Source organism: Neolamprologus brichardi, chromosome 14 (genome assembly GCF_056152115.1).
Source record: "Neolamprologus brichardi isolate AB-2024 chromosome 14, ASM5615211v1, whole genome shotgun sequence".
Taxonomy (NCBI): domain Eukaryota; kingdom Metazoa; phylum Chordata; class Actinopteri; order Cichliformes; family Cichlidae; genus Neolamprologus; species Neolamprologus brichardi.
In genome coordinates this window covers 27,399,378-27,418,199 of record NC_142117.1, presented here as the reverse complement: position 1 = coordinate 27,418,199, position 18,822 = coordinate 27,399,378, and the positions used below count along the sequence as shown (strand labels likewise).

Here is an 18,822-nt window from a genome sequence, read left to right as displayed (position 1 = left end):
GATTCAAGTTGTGCTGGAAAAATAAGAACGGAAAAGTGAATAAAAGCAATGACAAAATGGGACAGGACGAAATTAGATTTGGAAACCATTTTATTTTGTAAATGGGTTAGCACTCAGACTGTACACAACAGATATTTTCTGAGTTTGACCCAATAAAACCAAAAGGAGCATCCAGAGGCGAGAGAGCAAGGTGGTCTGGTGACAGCACTGGAGTACAAGGAGAGTAAAGCTCTTCTTTTCTTCCTACTTTAAAACTGTATCTGATTTTTGTGATGGTACAAAAAAAAAATATGATCATCTGTCTTAGGTGGACCACCTTGCTTCCTGCCAATGGTATCATCAAGCAGTCGCTCTTGGTGAGTGATTTTTGTACAAAAAGACAAAAACTAAAAAAAAGAATTTCAGAGATCACATTACAGAACACTTGAATAACAACTGGGGGGAAAAAATAAAAAAATAAAAGCAATGTGTATAATTATGCCAGAGCAAGCCCCAAAGGTAACGCTCATTAAATTAATATGAGCACTATTTGCCCCCATACAAACACGGGCATGTCTATCTGCCTTGTAGTTATACGTTATGATGTACTGACTGAATTCATGCCGAGGCTTGAAACGCCTTCCTTCACTACAGCTGGCGATAATATGGTGCTGTGACCAGAGACGGACAGTTTCATACACTACACGTGTTATAATGACCACATTAGTCCATTTATCGTACTTTTTCTTCTAATAACACATCAAATAAAAAGAATAGGCTAAATTTCTCACAACGAAGCTATGCAGATTATCATAGAAACTGATGACAAGACAATCTATTGACACACAGGCACAGTGCACAAGCTTGCAGGCAGGAACAGAAAAGAAATCTTTGTAGTTTTTAAATAGTACAAAAAATGCTTTTTTAAATTTCCTTTTTTAAATGTTTTTTTTTTGGTTTTTTTTGCTTCAAATGCACAACTCAAAACTATGAAGCCAGACCTTTGATCTGCGTAAAAGGGAGGAAGAACTACAGCTCTCATAGCCGTCCCCCAAACAAACAAATTTAGCTCGAGATCACAAGACATTCGCTTGATCCACAGTTCTTCAACCAGCGGCTGAGAATCAGCAGCCGTGCTGCCTCCTGTTTGTTTGTTTTTTTGGTCTGTGACTGTTAGTGTTCAAGGAGTCGCTTTTTTTTCCTTCTCTAAATCAAATACATTTTATTAATGAATATTTTAACTACCAATCTGGTAAGGCAGTGACAGACTGAATAAATTTGATCCAGAAATGGTCTAAATCAGATCAAATCATGCACATCGTGTACTTGTGGGATTCTCTCAGCCTCTTTCCCCCCTGCAGCTGGCTGTGGGTTAATCCTGGATTTCATATAACCATAAAAAATGGCTATAATCCAAAGGCCGAACTCGAGTGTATGTTTAATCAATGCCAGCATATCTGCGTGTGATTAAACATCCCCGTAGCAGACGAAGTGAAACAGTAAACCTTGTAAACAAAACTTCACAACCAATTGCAGGTCAGACATGCAGAACAAGCTACTTAATGAGACTAGGCCACAAAAGAAGTCAAACTTAAAAAAACGCTGAAAAAAACGTTTACATTTGAACATTTGAACATTAAAATAAGAAAAATAATTTCTATAGTCAGTTGTTTTTTTACCTTTACATTTCTCATAAGAATCCAATACTTTTGCGCAATTGCAGTCCAAACTATAAGCACAATAGAAAGTAGAGTCTAATTTTATATATATATATGTATATATATGTATATGTATGTATAAGTGATCTGTATAATTAGAGATTGTTCTTAATCTTCCTGACTGGTTAAATAAAATAATAATAAAAAAATAAAATAAATCTCTTATGACCTACAGATAAACTCCTTGGGTGTAGTAAACATTTCATGAATGAGAGCAGAAATGAAAGCACAGTCAAAGTGCGCTCTAACCAATCGACACGCGTGTTGTTTTGAGAGTGGAGATAAGGGCACTGGAAACCAAAAACTCCTGCAGTGTTTCTTGCTCGATGCTGCTGCTGCAAAATGTTTTGGATAGGGCTGGGATGTCCCCGGCCCATCATGCTTTGCTCTCGGCTGTATTTGTCTGTATGACACTGTTGTGTTCTGCAGAGATCAGGGTGTTTGGTAAGCCTCCCTCCTCAAGTTTGCCCTTCTCATCAGAAAAAATCTTCCTGCAGCGGGAAAGAGACAAAGTTCAAAATTAGCAATTGGGACGTCTCACGCAAGACAACAGAAAATATCTGAGCAAACAACACTTTGTTTGAACAGTTTAAACCATTTATTCTCAATGACATCTTCACCCAATATGTAAGAAGACACTGTATTTAGATATCTTCTTACATATCTCTTCACCACCTTGACAACAGTCAGATAAAATAAACAGATAATGGCATACCCATACACCTCGTCCTGTAACGACTAGCATGCCTAAACTGAAACAGCAAATATTAGCTATTAATCGCTTTAGTTCTACTACAGAGAGACAATGGTAGGACGAGAAATTAGCCCTGGGCTTGTGGTATGTGATGTCCATTTTCATCTTTAAAGCAATTAGCACAGTTTCTAGTTGCTCAGAGCACAGAAACACCACAGTTAGAAGCTGTAGAATTAGTGAGAACTAAACATTGTGGTGATTAACAAAGGTCCATTGCAGACATGTAACACTGCTGTTAAAGTGATGGCTTTTACTTAACTGCTTATTGTGACTTTATTCAGACATGAGAACAACGCTCAGGTACTCGAGTAGTTGAACAGTAGAGATGGAAAGTCGTGTTTTTTTTGTTCTCCTGACAGACATAATCAGTGACTGATTTTACAAAGTATAAGTTGGATTTAAGTGTTTCTTTTTTCTGCAACTTAATACAATTGCTGTAGAACAATAATGACTTTACTGGCTGTTATTTTGCAAATTAAAGCTGATTTATTTTCAGCGATTGCTAAAAATTGTGGGATGTGGGGCATGAGCTTTCTTCACTTCTGAAGGGAAGCATGCCAGAAGAAGTTTTAAGAACCACGGAGACATCAATAAGACGGCACGAATGAAAGCACACTGAGAAAGACAGAAGATCTGTTTACAGGATTTTTAAGGCTGCATCACTCCATTCACTCGTATTTATTTTCTTGATTATTTATTCCTCCTGTAAAAGGTCAAAGTTTCCTAACGCTCAAGGTTATTTCATCACTTCCTAAATTCTTCAAAACCTAAAAAATATTCAGTTTACTATAAATTTGATTTTAACTATTATGTTGATACATGAAGACTCACCTCAACAGCTCAACACTGGCCTAACCAGTTGGGTTCTTTTAACAGGAATCGTATGAGGCTCGGGTTAGGGACGTCGTGTTGTCATGGTAACTAACAGTGTGCAAAACTAGTTCAACAGATGTTTAAGAGCTGTGGCCCTCGCTAGTTGGCTCCAGCAATACTAACTCACTGAACTAATTATTTATATTTGGATAATTTACAGTGCCAGTTAACTGTTGTGTCCAGAATGGTATGTAGTTGGGCATAAGACACCCTGCAGACCAGTGATCTAGACAGTGAATGACTGTATGTAAGCCGTGTTAGAGTAAACTGGGTAAAACCCACTTGATCACCACAAGTGGTGTGTAGACATTCACCCACAATGTGAGAAAACTGCCAGTGCTAGCTCTACTAACCTGAGCAAACTAGCATGACATGTGTAATCAAAGATGTAACACAATGGCTTTTCAGTGACATTTAAGATAAAATCTAATCACTGAAGAATTTGAATAATGGTTTGAAATGACTTAAACATACGCAGTATTTCGTGTGCACAGCGTTTAACCTCATTTATTAGTTTTCTGACCTGTGCGTGAGAATGATTTTATTGTCTCTGTTTAAGTCACTCACCAGGAACACACCTAGACTTATGAATGGCATGTCAAATTTCCATATTTATGTAACGAGCTTCTTGTCTTGAAAGGGGTTTAACTACGTTTGTGGTGAATGTTGCAAAGATAGAGACCCCACAATGGAGAACGGTCACAAACAAAACAAAAGCATCGTATCACTTCTCTATCCACAACATTGTACTAATAACTATCTTATTATCATTACCACAATTTACCATTACAATATTTTATATATTGTGTGGTCAATGGCAAGATGCGGTGGTGAATGAATGGGTATACAAGTTACACACACACACACGCACTCAAGCACACACACACTCACACACACAGATAAACCTCTAGAGGGAGCCGTACTCATCGTTGACAGGAGGAGCAGTCTTGGCCAGAGTCTCTGATGGCTGTAGAACTGGGCCTGAGGGGGGGTCTGCTTCGTCTCCATTGGGTAGAGAGGGGGCAGCTGGTGGGCTGTCTAAGCTAATGAGGTCTGCGGGGGGCATGGAGGGTCTTTCTGTCCCGTTTATCATCTCTAAGTCTAAATCTGCATTTTTGGGCCCCATGTCAGGGGTCAGTAAGTCATATGTGTCTGACGCTGATATAAGAAGGTTGTTCGATGGCAACGCCTCAAGATTCACAGGGACAGGATTGGAAGGAATAGGAGTAACAGGTAAAGGTGAGGGAATGCCTGAAACTAGAGAACCAGGGTTTACAGCATCCAGGTCTTCAGGAACACCGTGGATCACTGCAGGTGAACTAGTAGTAGCAACTCTGGCAGTGGGTGTGGTACTGTCAGCAGTTTGATCAACAGTTTTGTCTTTGTTAAAGGCAGTAAGGCTACGCCCACTGGAATCTGGGGCTGTAGGTTTTGAATCTGGGTCTGGTGCAGGGGCAGTAGTTGCTAGACATGAGGCAGTTTGTACTGGTGGCTCTGGATTTAAGGCTACAGTGTTTGGCTGTGTGGGAGGTTTAGTGACTGGTGGGCTTGGAGCAGGTTTCCTGTTGTCTAAAGTGGGAGAGGAAGATACAGGAGAGACAGCCAGAGGAGAAACAGGGGGACTACTTTTAGCATTCAGAGCAGCAAGTTTAGGAGAGTGTCTACGCTTCGGTGGTATTGGCGTCCCAGATTTTTGAGGTTTGATCTGTTCGGGGGTGCAAGGAGGAGTGTTTAATTTCTCCTGTTCTTCTGGGGCGTCTCTTCCTCTCTGTTCTATTAGTGGGGCCATTTTAGCTTCAACAGCAGCTGTGGAGACGAGGGGGGGCGGCGGGGCCGTGTTCGATTCTGGAGTCGGGGCCGGAGCCAGGACAGGGGTGGGTGAGGGTTCGTTGGCTGGGGTGGACAGGCTACAAGTGAGGGTAGTGGTTTCACTAGAGGGGCTGTCCTGAGCGGGATCAATTGTTGCAGTGGCTGTGTCAGAGTTGGTGGCTACGGAGGAGAGGGTGTCCAGTGCCAGAGCAGCAGTGTAAGCCGCCTTCCTGAGAGAGCAGGGAGAGAACAGAGACACACAGACTAGACACCAGGGTGACTGTGACAAGAGGAGGGGTGGCCCGGACGAGAGCATGCAGAGGGATTAGTTGGCTTTAGAAATTCACACAAACATAGACAAAGCAACTAAAAGAAACACAAAATACAGCAACTTTTAAGCCTAGTGAGAAAAAGAAAGAAGAAGAAAAAGAGGGCATCATGCTGTGAGTGGACATCAAAGGATACATCCCATACACACACCAACATGGAGTACACTGACTAGGAAAACTACTGTAGTAAAAAAAGGCACCAGCCTTCCTGCAGGAAACTACAGCACCACAAAGAACCACCTATTAGGGTTAAACAGTACCAGTGGCAATCTCATACTGCATAATCTACTTTTTTCCAGACTGCTGATATGAGATGGCTTGCTGAAATTGTCAAATGGCTTCATGAGTTGACCACACTCTAGAGGACTAAAGCCTTTGTGTTTATTTGACTGGTATTGCTTCAACCTTCATACAATGAGACAGAAAAAAATCTCCAAAGGCTGGAGAAGAAACACAAAATACAGCAATCCCTCTGGTTAGGGAATAAAAACAGAAAAGCAACACAGTCCAATGGACTCCACTCAAGAATGACCTCAACTTTTTCAATAATGTAAAGCGTCAAATTATATCCTGTTGAATAAATTCATTATTCTTTAAAGTGGAGTGCAGTGTACAACAGCTCAGAGCGGTAAAAAGGCCGTGTGCCGTCTGTCAGCGTTTACTTACTCTGGCTCTGTGAGAGGTGTGGTTTCATTCGGCTCTACGGGTCCTGCTGCGTTATGATTGGCTGAGCACTCATCCTCTGTTCTGACTTCCACTATTGGCTCTTTGGACTCATCTTTCCTGTAAGACAGACAATCTTGCTAAGCTGTTGTTTTTGGCCAAGCGGGCAGTAAGAAAGGATGATTCAAAAACAGCAGACGGCCCACAGTGATCTATTTTCAAGCTTACAAAGTAATGTCAAGTCATCCATCTGGCTGTGCTTTCGTGGAACCGCACTCATGAAATGTAACAATCCGATACGTAATGCAACATCCTACTCAGAATGATTCAAAACGACTGCCGTTTTGTACACATGAAAGCATCCATTCAGTGCTGCGCTTCAATCAAACATCCTCATCTGTTTCATTGAAGGAAAATTTCATCTTACCTATGGGGCCATTTTATTGATTCATGTATTCTTGCTGTACTTCAGATACTGCCTGGTTAGACATTGTAATACATGTTTATTTTGCTCAAGAGGCAATCTCAGTTATTGTTTAATTACACAAGCTTCCCTTGATATATCTAGATATAGCAGCCCAAAAATAAAATAAAACTTTCAGCTAAAATTCTAAGTAATCTTCAGAGTTCATTCCTGAAAGGCCTTCTGGGAAATGTGGGAAGGCCAGTTATTCTAAGCTGAGGTCGGCTTATTTAAAACACAAACAAAAGGTAAATTGGAAGATAAATAAAACCCTCAAACACATCACATTTCTACAAAGAATCTTCTTAATTTTGTCTTTCTTATTACCCACAGACCTGCTTACAACAAAACTGAAAATTATTTTCTATCTGGGATTTTATAAGTTAGGTTGAGGTTTTTACTAGTTGCTTAAAGCCCACTTTTCCCGATGTTTGAATTGACCAAACAATATGTGACCACAGTCATTTCTATCCACCACTTGCTCTTCGTGTTATACAGACTTTAAATAGTGACTGTGGCGTACATCACCAGCTGTTTGTATCTTCTCCCTGCATTTCTTCCTGCATTTTTACCTGAAGTAATGAAACAAGTTTGCTGTGTTTACCTTAACCATTTTGCAAAGTGCTTTGCTGGAGGATGTTGAAGTAGCTCATTTTGAGCTAAATGTTTATTCGAGGCAGAGGTGGCTTTGGCTGTCTGACATGACTTGCTTTGTCTTTTTGTTGAGCATACTAGGGAACATAAGCATGTGTTGCTATAGCAATGGCATTATGATATGATCTGACACAGCCCTAATAATCACTTTATAAAGCTGATATGATGAGAGTGCTTGTGTCAGGTTGTCTGACTGTTACATCCAATATTAACTCTGTGTTTAGCCGTTTTTTCTCCACCAACTCCTGATGTGTCTTTATCTCCTCCATGCTCACCCATAGACATTACAGAAAATGTGGACACAGTCACCCTGAAACCATCCTTTTGTAAAAGAAGTAACAAAACTTTAAAGTAAAACTGAGGTCTCAAAGAATAAGAGCCAAAAGTTTTCCCATTTGCCTCTACAAAGACTTTTTAGTAACAGATCACTTAACCTGCAGGCTACTGGAAATAACGCAGATTTAAAGCACTTGAATCAAGTCTTTTATATACAATCTACCTTTTCCACTAGCTAGTTGCTCAGTCCTGTTGTTGTTTGTTGCAGAGTAAGTTGTATATAACCATCTCACATTACACATGTAAGAGATCCAATCATCTGATCCAATCTTAAAATGAACATATTCATACGCTGAGTTGAAACAGTCTCTCTGGTTCCACATTTTTAACTTTGAACATAAATTAGACATCATATGTGTGCCATCAAATACATCCGTTTAAAAGACCCAGACAACATGTATGTAAATATATGTAAATATAAAGTCTGATACTCACATGAAGGCTGCCTTGCCCTCCTCTAAGTTGTGCCCTTTGGTCCCTGTGCCTGACTTGCCGCAGAGACACATGATGAGGCCACATTTGTTAACAAAGTAACAGGTGACATCCACAGCCAGGAGCAGGAGTATAAATACTACAACGAGAATTCCTGCCCAGAGCATGATGCCCATGGAGAGCGGAGACTCTTCACTTAAATCTGCCACACAAGAGACGAGAAAAGGGAGGGCGCTGAACTAATGTAGCAGGACACACTTTTACAGAAACCATGAACAACTAAATAAAGTGCTGACGTGTTACTGTAACCGCAAATACTTCCATAAAACAGAAACAACTCACCTGCTATGAGCACTGATAGGTTCTAGATGGCTCAGCACAACTTTAGATGCTGTGTGTCGTTTGTATCGACTGTGCTGTCAGACTTTAATTATTTATATGACTTCATTTCTAAATATGAGGCATACTGAAGATTTGATATGCATGAAGCTGTGCATAAAAAAAAAAAACGAAAAGTATAAATATATATTCAACCCATTTATTTGGTAGTAGAAAGAAGAGCAAACCAAAGCGTACAGTGTGCTGCTAGTTACCCAGACATGTGGAATAATCTGTGCACAGAAAATGAATGTCAGGCTTTTCCCAGATTTAAAAGCAGTGATGTATTGTCACTGTTTGGGTAATATCCACTTTGATTTAGCAGAAATTACTCTAAAATATACTTTTAACTCTGCAGGTAATTAACATGTAAACAAGATCTATACATCTGAGTAAAGCATCCCAATTACGTACGTATAAAAATGACTACTGCTGATGACACTTGCAAAACATTACATGCTGGAGGAATATCTGGACATTTATCTTAGTAGTCCGCATAAAAATAAGTTGTTGTTTGATCATTCTTTAGGTGGCTTGTCAGTCTGTGCCAATATAAACAACTGTTTCCCCATTTTATGACCTTAATTGTGTAAACGTTAATATTACAAACCTTTACATTATGCAGAATTTTGTGAGCTATTAAACAATATAATACAGTGCTTATGTAAACACACAGGTCCAGCAGTCAGCCTTCACTCTGTTCTAATGCTACTTGAAAAAATCTACTATTGTACATCACTGTAAACTGGCACTCTTCTCTGTCTCTCTTGTCTAGTGCTGATGACTAGCAGTGCTAATGCTGAGCAGTATGAAACTGTGGGAGGTGGAGGATTTCCACTGCCTTTGGTTCAACACGTCTGTCTGGTCTGTTCTGAAACAACACAGCACTCTTTTCCTCACCCGTAACAGAGACACATCTGTCATGGACAAAGTCTGTTGTAAGTGAGTGAAAGTGTCCAGAAAGACAGCCAGAGAGAAGGCAAGCTCTCCTCTACAGTAATGGTGTGAATTTCCTCACGAAAACTATGAGAGCAGGAGAACAGTGATGAGGGACATGATGAGTGATACCAAAGTGTATGTCACAGATGAGCAGCCCTGAGTGGCTGTGGGTGGGGACAGCACAACCCAGACCACACCAAAATGCACACAGGTCGGGACGAAAATGTTCACGTGGTCCACCACACCAATGTCCAGGACCAGGCAAGAGAGCAGGAACATTGAGAGAGAGAAAGAGGGGATAAAGAGAGAAGGGGGAAAGATAATAAAGGAAGAGGGGGAGAAATGAAACGGAACAAAGAGGGGGAGAAAAAGAGAAGGGCGGGGAAAACAGAGGAAGAGAGAAAGTGAAAATGTGTCAGGTCTGAAAACCAAAAGTGGAAAAAAAAAAGACGAAGAAACTGATTTCTTGTATTGAAAAAGGGGAAAAAACAGCAACACATCAAAGCAAAAGCACAGCACAAAAGAGGAAAACTACACCATGTCGACTAGATGGTGACTCAGTGGTGGGTGAGTGGAAAATGCTTTAGTTTGGAGAATGAATTAGGAAAAAAGTGAGAGGAAACATAATGGCCTGCTGTGATGTTTCAGTGAGGTACTCAAGTGTGTCTATCACCTAAAGAGAATTTGACAGGCTGTGTAGGTTTCGGCACGGTTAGTAAAGAACCTTCAGCTGCAGTTAAGAATTCAACATACGTGTTAATCAGCGGTTACTGAGGGTCATTTTAAAAGCTCCAACCAGACACAGACAAACTATCCACATTAACGGTAAACAAGGCTACAGACATTCAGAGGAGATCATTTTATTTTTTATTATGTGTGAGTGTGTGTGCCAGATCTGCAAGCACAAACTCAAGCTCATTTAGTGAGGGCTGTCAAAACTTTAAAGTGAGAAAATTCAGCCGGAAAATCATTTTTGGCTCACCACCGTCCACGAAATCTATTTATTTTTTCTATAGATTTATTTAGTTGTCATTCACCCGTCAGCGCTCCAGATTTAAAAATAGAACAAGCTGCTCTGGTTTTCAGGTTTGAGTTTGGCTCCTCAGTTTTCTGGCTGTTTAGTTCCACATTAGTGTGAGTGACCGGGGGCAGGTACGCTACCTGGGATGGCCTCTGGCTCTGAAGAAGTCCTGAAGGACATGGTTGCTGGCTGAGACTTGCCCTTCTGATTCTCTGCCACCACATAGATGTTGTACTCCGTGTCCCACTCTAACCCACTGAGAACTATGTGATCACTGACACTGGGCAGCCGGATTTCTGGTTTCCACTCTGAAGACTGCACCTAAGGAGACACAGATAAATACAGTGCATGCATTCAGGGTTGGAACTTTATTTGGTCTTGCGAAGGTGGAATTTTTAAGCATGTTTTCAAATTGCTCCAAAAACACCTGTAAGAGCTCGGAGCAAAATTTGTCTCTGTTTGGCCAAAAAATAATTTATTCATTATGAGAATATGAGAAGTTTTTCTATTTTCTGTCAACAAACCAGGTATTAAATAACAATTTCAGCCCTAACAGCAGCTTGAAAAATCACAGAATTAAATTTTTTTTGCAGTGCTTTTGAAACTACAGCGTAAAACGCACATGACATTCTAAAACCCACCAAAAAAGCAATCTTAAGACTATGTAAAGCAGTGAATGTTCAGAGAATGTTTCATCGTTTTACTTAAATGATTAAATCAGTTATCAAAGCAGGTGCCTTAGTTGAGAAGGAGCAATTGCTCTTTAATCCCCATACTCACTGGTTTATAACGGATAAGATAATGTAAGATGGGAGAGCCGCCATCATCCTGCTTGATCCAGCTCACTCTGAGGGAGTTGCCTTTACGTTGAAGTGCTCCTTCAAGTTTAGGAGGATTAGGATTCCCTACAGGGACACAGGAGCAAGATGGAGGTCATTTAATGGCTCATTTCAAGAGGTGCAGCGAGCTGGAGGGTTATTTCTTTGAAAGAGGCAGCACTGTCAGTCCACTTTTCCATTTTGAAATAAAGGAAAAAGAAAACTTTCAGTCCAAAGTTTGATCTTGGATGCTCTCCTTATTGTTGACCTTTTAGGTCACTTAACCTCCCTTAAACGCTCTCCTAAGGCTGGCTTGTGTTACTAATTAGTGAATGACACACAGCAACATGCTTATCTGATTCATCAGAGTTGCTGCTGTTGCTGAGTGACATCAATTGGCAGATGGACATCGCACCAGTGTCACACCAGGCTTCAGGCTAAAGAGTTATTTATCATTAACTAAGAATACATATACAAGATTGCCAAGTTCCAGCACAATAACAGGGTTTGTCTTTAATTGTTGTATAGTTGTAACTACTGGCATGGAAATCGCACAGAATTATACTAACATATGTCTTGTCTGTCTTAAACCTGTAATCATTTATCTATTAAACACTGATTACATAACAAACACCATTTAAGTCTAATAAAAATGTAGTCAATATAATTTAAATTTATTCCAAATTATTTTTCAAATTTATTTTTCTGACATCTTCTTGTGTCCATTGCTGACAGGGTGGAGGTCCTGGGGGGCAGTTGAAACTCTCTCTCCAGATAGATTAAAAAATTAAAATGTTCTGCATCAAATGAGACCACTGAATTTATGCATTAGCATCACATAAAGGCTACCTGATATGTAATTGAAAACTAGACGTCCTTTGTTTGTTTTACAACCTAAACTATTGAGTTCTGCCACAGTACACATATATCATTTTTCCAATTGCTTAAAATAGAACTACAGACTGATTTCAGTGACCTAAAAATATTCTAGTGTTTCCTCCAGTGTTACTAAGTAGAGCCAAATCATCAGCTATGAGCTGATGGAGAAGTGAACAATTAATCCTGTATTTCTGGTAACTAGCAGTCTAAATAAATTTCAGGAATGGTTTGTATTCATAAGTATCTGTCATAAGTTTCCAAAGTATAAGGTAAAGTCAAATATCTTGTCTAAACAACAGTTCAAAACTCTAAATTTCAGTTTACTGTCATAGAAATCTCAGAAAACATTCAAATTTGATGAGCTGGAACACTGAACGTGGCTGCTGATTTGTTTTGTCTCAGATATTTGATTAATCAACAAATTATTGAAGCTCTAAAGGTTAATGCACTTACAAACAGGTAACGAGAAAGATGTGCACAGTGGTTAACATTCAGGATTAGATAAAGTCAGTAAATGCCAAGCTGCTTAAGCCTCAGGTTAAATAAGATTAAAAAAATATAGAAAATATATACCAGCAAGCCTGCTGCAAGGATGAGTATTTTGTGGGATGGCTGGAAGATACTGACTATGTTTATTACACTTGATTTATAGCAACACATCCTATAAGTAAGGAGGTAACATCCCTCAGGTGACAGGCTATCAATACTATGTAAGTGAAGCTAACAGTAAACACTGCTGACTGTTATTTAAACAATAAATACATTCTCGTTCTCTACGTTTACATTTATCTTGCTCAGGCAAATGTCTAGATGACTGATTAATGTGTTACACGACTGCAGAAGCAAACTATGTGCTGTTTTATTTGCTGAATTCTTTAGTTCAAGTTAGGAATCGTCAGTCAGGAATCTGCAACAGAACGTTACCTTCTGCAGAGTGGAGGGAATCATCAGCAACATGCAAGCCAAATAACAGTCGCAGAGACATAAAATGACACATGTGAGTGGTTGAAAGAGGAGGAAGAGCATGAAAGGCATAACAGACAACAAAACACAGGTACAGGTTGAGGATAGAAAACTGAAGTGACCCAGAGACAAACCAATACTGAAAAATAATAAATCACAGCTCCACAAGCTGACAAACTGCACAGGGATTCCTCTGTTTGGATTCTAAATGAGAAAAGTGCAGAAGACATCTAGCAGCTTTATGCTCTCGACAATTTGCAGCTAACTGATTAATCACTGCTGATGGGCCTAATCCGAGTGTAAACACTCCCAAACTACACCAAACAGCTGAAGCCAGAGAGAAAATGTGCAGCTTTTGAAATGCAGAGATTTGGCTCGGATTCCTCATACTTGCATTAAGCCAATTAATTCAGATGCTGCACATCAAAATTATATTAATACTAATGGGATAAATCAGCTGTAAACTCATGGGATGCAAGTAAAATTAAAAACCTAATCGGTCTATGTTACAGACGGAGGAGTTTGCATTGATGGCCATGACATTATAGGTCACAGTTTCTCGAAAACGATACACCTTTTGAAATACTTAAGCGGGATAACAAACACTGCTAATCAGTAGGGGTGATGGGTTATCCTGTTGGGTAAGAAACAGCTACAGCAGTAAAAACTAATCTTCTATTATCCCCACTACAGAACAAACCTGTGTCTTCAGTGAAAAAATGAAAAATGCCGTCTAGGGACATAAAAGAGAAGAAAGGCAATCAGAATCACTTGTCTGCACAAATGACCACCTGAATCTCTAATAACACTTCACTGAAGAAATCAGGAAGACACATTTCTGTCAGATGGCTCCAGAAAGGAAGAAAAACAAATCATTTTAGGAAATGATTGCCACATTTAAAGTAGGGAGACAGAGCCAGCCTCCATGAAAATGAAAGGCCACTTTACGGTCTAAAAAGGCAGCTTGAAGTGATGTTCTTCTGACAGTGTTTTATGTAAATATTTCAGCAAACCTCTATCGCATTTGATATTTCAGCAAACTTATAGAACATTTGTTCAGTTTTATCAATTACTATGACAAAATGTGAATGATCTGGCCTTTAATTATGATCTTAGTTCTAAAAAAGAGAGAGAAGGGATTTAAGTCCAACTTTTGCCTTTGCCATTCAATAACAACACAATTCAATAGCAATATATATACACAACTATAAAGCTATCTTTTAAATGTTTTTAATGAATGCATTTTAAATGAATCACTTACTGTTGTAAGTGTGGCCTGATGAATACAACAGACAGAAGAGCAAATGGATAAAAAAAAAAAATCAATGATTAAGAATGATAAAATAGAAGGAGAGATGATCAGTACACAGACAATATATAAATCATACCGGCACTCCCTCAAAAAACATCTATTGCCAAACAACAGAGGGCGCTAAAAACTAACTAATGTGTTGCGGTTTCACTGCATGCTGGCTTCTGCAGAAGGATGAAATCACACTTCAGGGTTTGCAAGTCAATATAATGACATGATGGGCTTGAAACATGGCTTTAAAACAGGATATCTGAAGCAACTGTGCAGATGGCTCGAAATGATACCTATGTGATGAAATCAGTATTTAATTCCATATGTAAAAACAAGCAATCTGGCTTTAAAGATTTGGTTATGGCAGAAGTATTTCATAAACTAGAAAAATCAAATAAAAGCAAGAAGGTCAGAGAGCTGCTTCATAGAGACGGAAAAGCTGTTTTTTAAAAGACATACATGGAATGAAAGGAGACAGGTGAAAGCTTTTGTGGCATCATCCAAACAGTCTTAGGACGGACTCTTCAGCGAGTTTTTATAGAGAGACTGAAGGCAATATGTTTGTGAAGACAAGAGGTCAGAGAGGTATACTAAAAGCATTACAGCATGCTGTAAACTGTAACATGTGCCACTTACGAACAGGCTCCGTCTTCAAGAACGCAGCGTTGCAGCTTTCACCTTCACCCTTGCCGTTGACGGCTGACAACTTCACTTCGTAGCTCGTGTCCGGCTTCAGGCCTGTGACTGTTACCTCGCCGATGGAGCCTGTTACAACAGCAGAACACCATGATCATTTTGGTGAGCACTAAAACAAACGGATCTCCTGTTCCAACAATATATGCATAATTCATTGCTGCCCAAGCAAACACCGATTAGCTCAATTCGCATTTCATTCCAACAATGTTTGAAAAACTGATGAATATATTTAGAGTTGGTCTAAAACTAGACAAATGTAATGATCCCTTTTGGGATGATGATTGCTTTTGATCAAGCTTTTTATATAAATTATATTGCTTTTATGTACACTTCCGTGTTCAATTCCTTTCTAAAAGGGTGACTTGTAGGTTAAAACAAAAAACTAAATTCATACCTATTTCTTAGAAATAATCATTAACTTTTGTATTTTACTTTGTAGGAGACCTTTAGGGGAAACAAACACCAGAGGAAAGGAGTCATTGTTACCACTGCTCTTAAAACTCTGTCCGACCACATTGTACAGGGCAGAGATGTGCACTGTGTAGTCTTTGCTATGTCTGTACTGTGAGTTGGTCAGTTTTTCCTAGTCTGACCTTAATTTCATGATTTCACCATTTTGAATTATCATGTTTCTACAGGAAACACGAAAGACTTTCCTGCCTTCACTGTGCAGGACCCACTGCTGTATCTGTAACAAAAAACAAGGCTGTAAGTGCAGACATGAGGGCGTTCCAGACGATATAATTGAGTTTCACATGAGACATCTAAACCAGGACTGCGTGAGACTGACAGCTGGTGCTTTTTCTTCAGTTTTGCTGGCAGTGGTCAGCATAAAGCTAGACAAAGTGTGAACTACAAGTCATCTATTCTAATGTCTGCTGACTTTCTCCTATCTAAATTTAATAGATTTTGCTGATAGCAGTTGATTCTTGTGCATCAGTTTGTGCCATGGCACTAATATGCCAGCCCAATCTAGTACAACACAGTCAGAAATGGACTGTTTTATCCTGATCTGTGATATCACAATAATAATGCGGCCGTATAAGGCTGTCGTTTTTATTTAAATAAATATTTTCAACGTCTTACAGTATGTGTCCAAACAACTGTAGGGATCCAAATTTATTTTGTCATACATGACCTAGTTTGGCTGCTCTCCCTTTTGTGACTTCATGACCAAGCCATGTTTCTGTGTCGAGGGTATCAACAACTCTAAATTACGTTTTAGTGCATATATGGACATATTTGTCAAAAAGAAAAGAAATTACGTTCACACAGCCTTTTAATCGCTTTGGTTATAAAACAAAAAGCTGCTGAATGCAAACCTTCCTTCATCTTTACTGATATGATTTAACAAAATGTGAAAAATCTAATTAACATTTTTAACATTAATATGTATTTCTATCTATTTGAATTGTACTTATTATTTAAAAAATGTAGTTAGACATTAAAGAACAGACAAACATCACAATCATGTTTCTGTGTTATTACCATCTTGGACTTCATAGACTCTCTGCACCCAGCTGCCTCTGCCACGCATCCTCCACTGAGCTCTATATTTGAGGACAGGAACGCCTCCAGTGGATTCAGGCTCCTGAAACTGGATCAGTGCTGTGGTGGAGAATGGCCTCACCTCCACGATGGATGGAGCTGACGGAACCTCTGTGAGGGGGGAAAAAATCAGTGCAGTTACAATAAAAACTTTAAGATTGCAGCACACCAGCATTGTCAGACTCCATTGCTAAATTAGAGTAACAGAATGAGCCCACGGCTCCTAATGGCCCCACAGTGCATCTAAAAACCGCTTCATCTTCGTAAGAAATCTGTGATTTATCGTGACAGTAAGTCTGGTTCTCTTCTACTGAATTCTGTACACTACTGACATTGTTTCAGAAAATAAAAGGCCGGAAAAAACATTTAAAAGCTCCTCATGACCAACAGATTCAAGAACAAGCCATTCCCAAGTCAGCCCTAAAGATGATAACTCCAGAAAGAAAGCCACTAAAAAACAGTAAGTGCCTGGTTGGATGTTTGAAAAGACCAAAAGTTCTAAGAGACTGTTGAGTTTGATAAAACTTTAAATTGAAAAAGGAGATTTCATGGATTCAAAGACCTTGCAGTGAGTTAAGCAAAGCTTAATCTTTAAATTTAAAGTGAATATTAAAACTGAAGAATATGCAAAAGCTAGTTCAAAGACTTCTGTAATTGTACTTTGATTAAAGTTTAGAAAATAAAAAAGGATCCATCCTGTGATGTACACAATGATTGGACAATTAGTTCTTCATTTACAGTCTGCCTTTGTTAAAAAAGGTTTACTTTGTTTCAGCCACCAATGAAAGGCTTATATAAGAGAAAATTACATTATTTAAAAGTATTTAACCTACTGTGATTGTCCACATCTGAATAATGGTGGCTGTTCTGAACTCACAAACTCTAGTGTGAGTAGTTTTGTATTGCATCACTTTGATCTTCTAAATTAAAAGGCACACTGTAATTACTGTGGTTGCCCATGTTCGGCTCTGAGTGAACAATGTAGTGTTTTCAATTAATTCACTTCTGATTGTGGCTTAAGAGTGGCATTATCTCTCTGCTCTCTGTTCCATTTGCCTAATGGTACATTTGTCTGGGAAGTCTATGGTGTAGGTCCATGTTACAATAAAATGCTATACCTTAATATAAAAAAAGTCTTTTACTTTATACTGCAAACAGTGCAATGTTAGTGGTGAGAGGTAAAGTTTAGTTGTAGAATAACCAGAGGGAACATTACATTATCATGTAGGTTACACATTCTTTTCATCTTAATCAATTTATCAGCCATCGATACAAACAACGTCGTGTAATCTCACGTCATGGTGGATGTTTTGGTCTAAAGCGATTTGATCATGGATCCCGAAGCCTTAAAAAACCTGAAACAAAAACTACTATGTGATCTAATGAAATTTACCTACTCATCATTTTTAAGCTGTTACCAAATCACGATCACATATAAGGCTGCTTGTTTTTTGTTTTCAAATTTTAATTACGCTGAAAATATTGGCACAAACACTATAAATGCAAAGTAAGAATGGATTTTGAATCACGGCATTGCCACTGACCAGCCTGAATGAGCAGGAACTCCTTGGACTCTGTGCCCATCTCATTTGAAGCAGTGCAGTTATAGCTTCCAAAGTCATTTTCAGACTCGGGGGTTATCTGGAGGGGGGGGGAAATAAAGCAGTAAATATATGAAGGGCAGTGTACCAAAACAGATGAACTAACTTGTGTGTCAAACACTGAAGGTGACCTTTTTGTTTGTCCATTAGAGTAGCCTATTTTTATTTGTTGCTGTGAGCTCTCCTGCTGCTGAATTATTCATGAGATTTTTTTCCCCAACAATGAAGCTGAAAGAAAACCCCACACTTCAAGTCTGTGCTCATGAAATCTTGATGACACATGGGGTTCAGAGTGTGTGTTTGTGCACACTGTGTGTATATGTACATTCATTAGAGAGATAGAAAGAGGGATTAAGTCATGGTGTGACACGGGTGTTCGTACCTGCAGGAAGCTGGCTGAGGGAGTCCTGAAGATCTTAATGTTGGTGGTGTTTGAGTTGGGGAGCTGCAACCCGTCTCTCAGCCACACAATAGAGACATCACTGGGATGAGCCTTGACCTCACAGCTGATATTGGCAGGATTTCCCTCCCAGGTATACACTGCCACTGTACCATTTATCTTAGGAGTATCTAGGAAATAAAAACAGATACAACCTGTCAATCCGTTTCAGGTGTTATTTAACAGTTCAGTTATAAATAGTCATAGTGACTTGCAGTGCTATTTTT

The 18,822-nt window shown here is 39.2% G+C and overlaps 1 protein-coding gene across 5 annotated transcripts in view; it reads right to left on the bottom strand.

Moving 5' to 3' along the window:
- Nucleotides 1–72: 72 nt before the first annotated feature.
- Nucleotides 73–18,822, bottom strand: part of ncam1b (neural cell adhesion molecule 1b) — a 74,077-nt gene continuing 55,327 nt past the window's right edge. For 4 of the 5 annotated variants that reach the window (XM_087851054.1, XM_087851056.1, XM_087851055.1 and 1 more), the window contains 10 exons: nt 18,539–18,726; nt 18,100–18,196; nt 16,496–16,666; nt 14,948–15,076; nt 11,129–11,253; nt 10,489–10,669; nt 8,014–8,212; nt 6,129–6,245; nt 4,248–5,363; nt 73–2,188 (listed from right to left, as the gene is read on the bottom strand). In XM_087851054.1, the coding sequence (XP_087707180.1) occupies nt 2,074–2,188; nt 4,248–5,363; nt 6,129–6,245; nt 8,014–8,212; nt 10,489–10,669; nt 11,129–11,253; nt 14,948–15,076; nt 16,496–16,666; nt 18,100–18,196; nt 18,539–18,726 (2,438 nt within the window). In that variant the 3' untranslated portion in view covers nt 73–2,073. Of the gene's footprint in view, nt 2,189–4,229; nt 5,364–6,128; nt 6,246–8,013; nt 8,213–10,488; nt 10,670–11,128; nt 11,254–14,947; nt 15,077–16,495; nt 16,667–18,099; nt 18,197–18,538; nt 18,727–18,822 lie in introns of all 5 variants that reach the window. The other variant, XM_087851058.1, reaches the window with a different exon arrangement.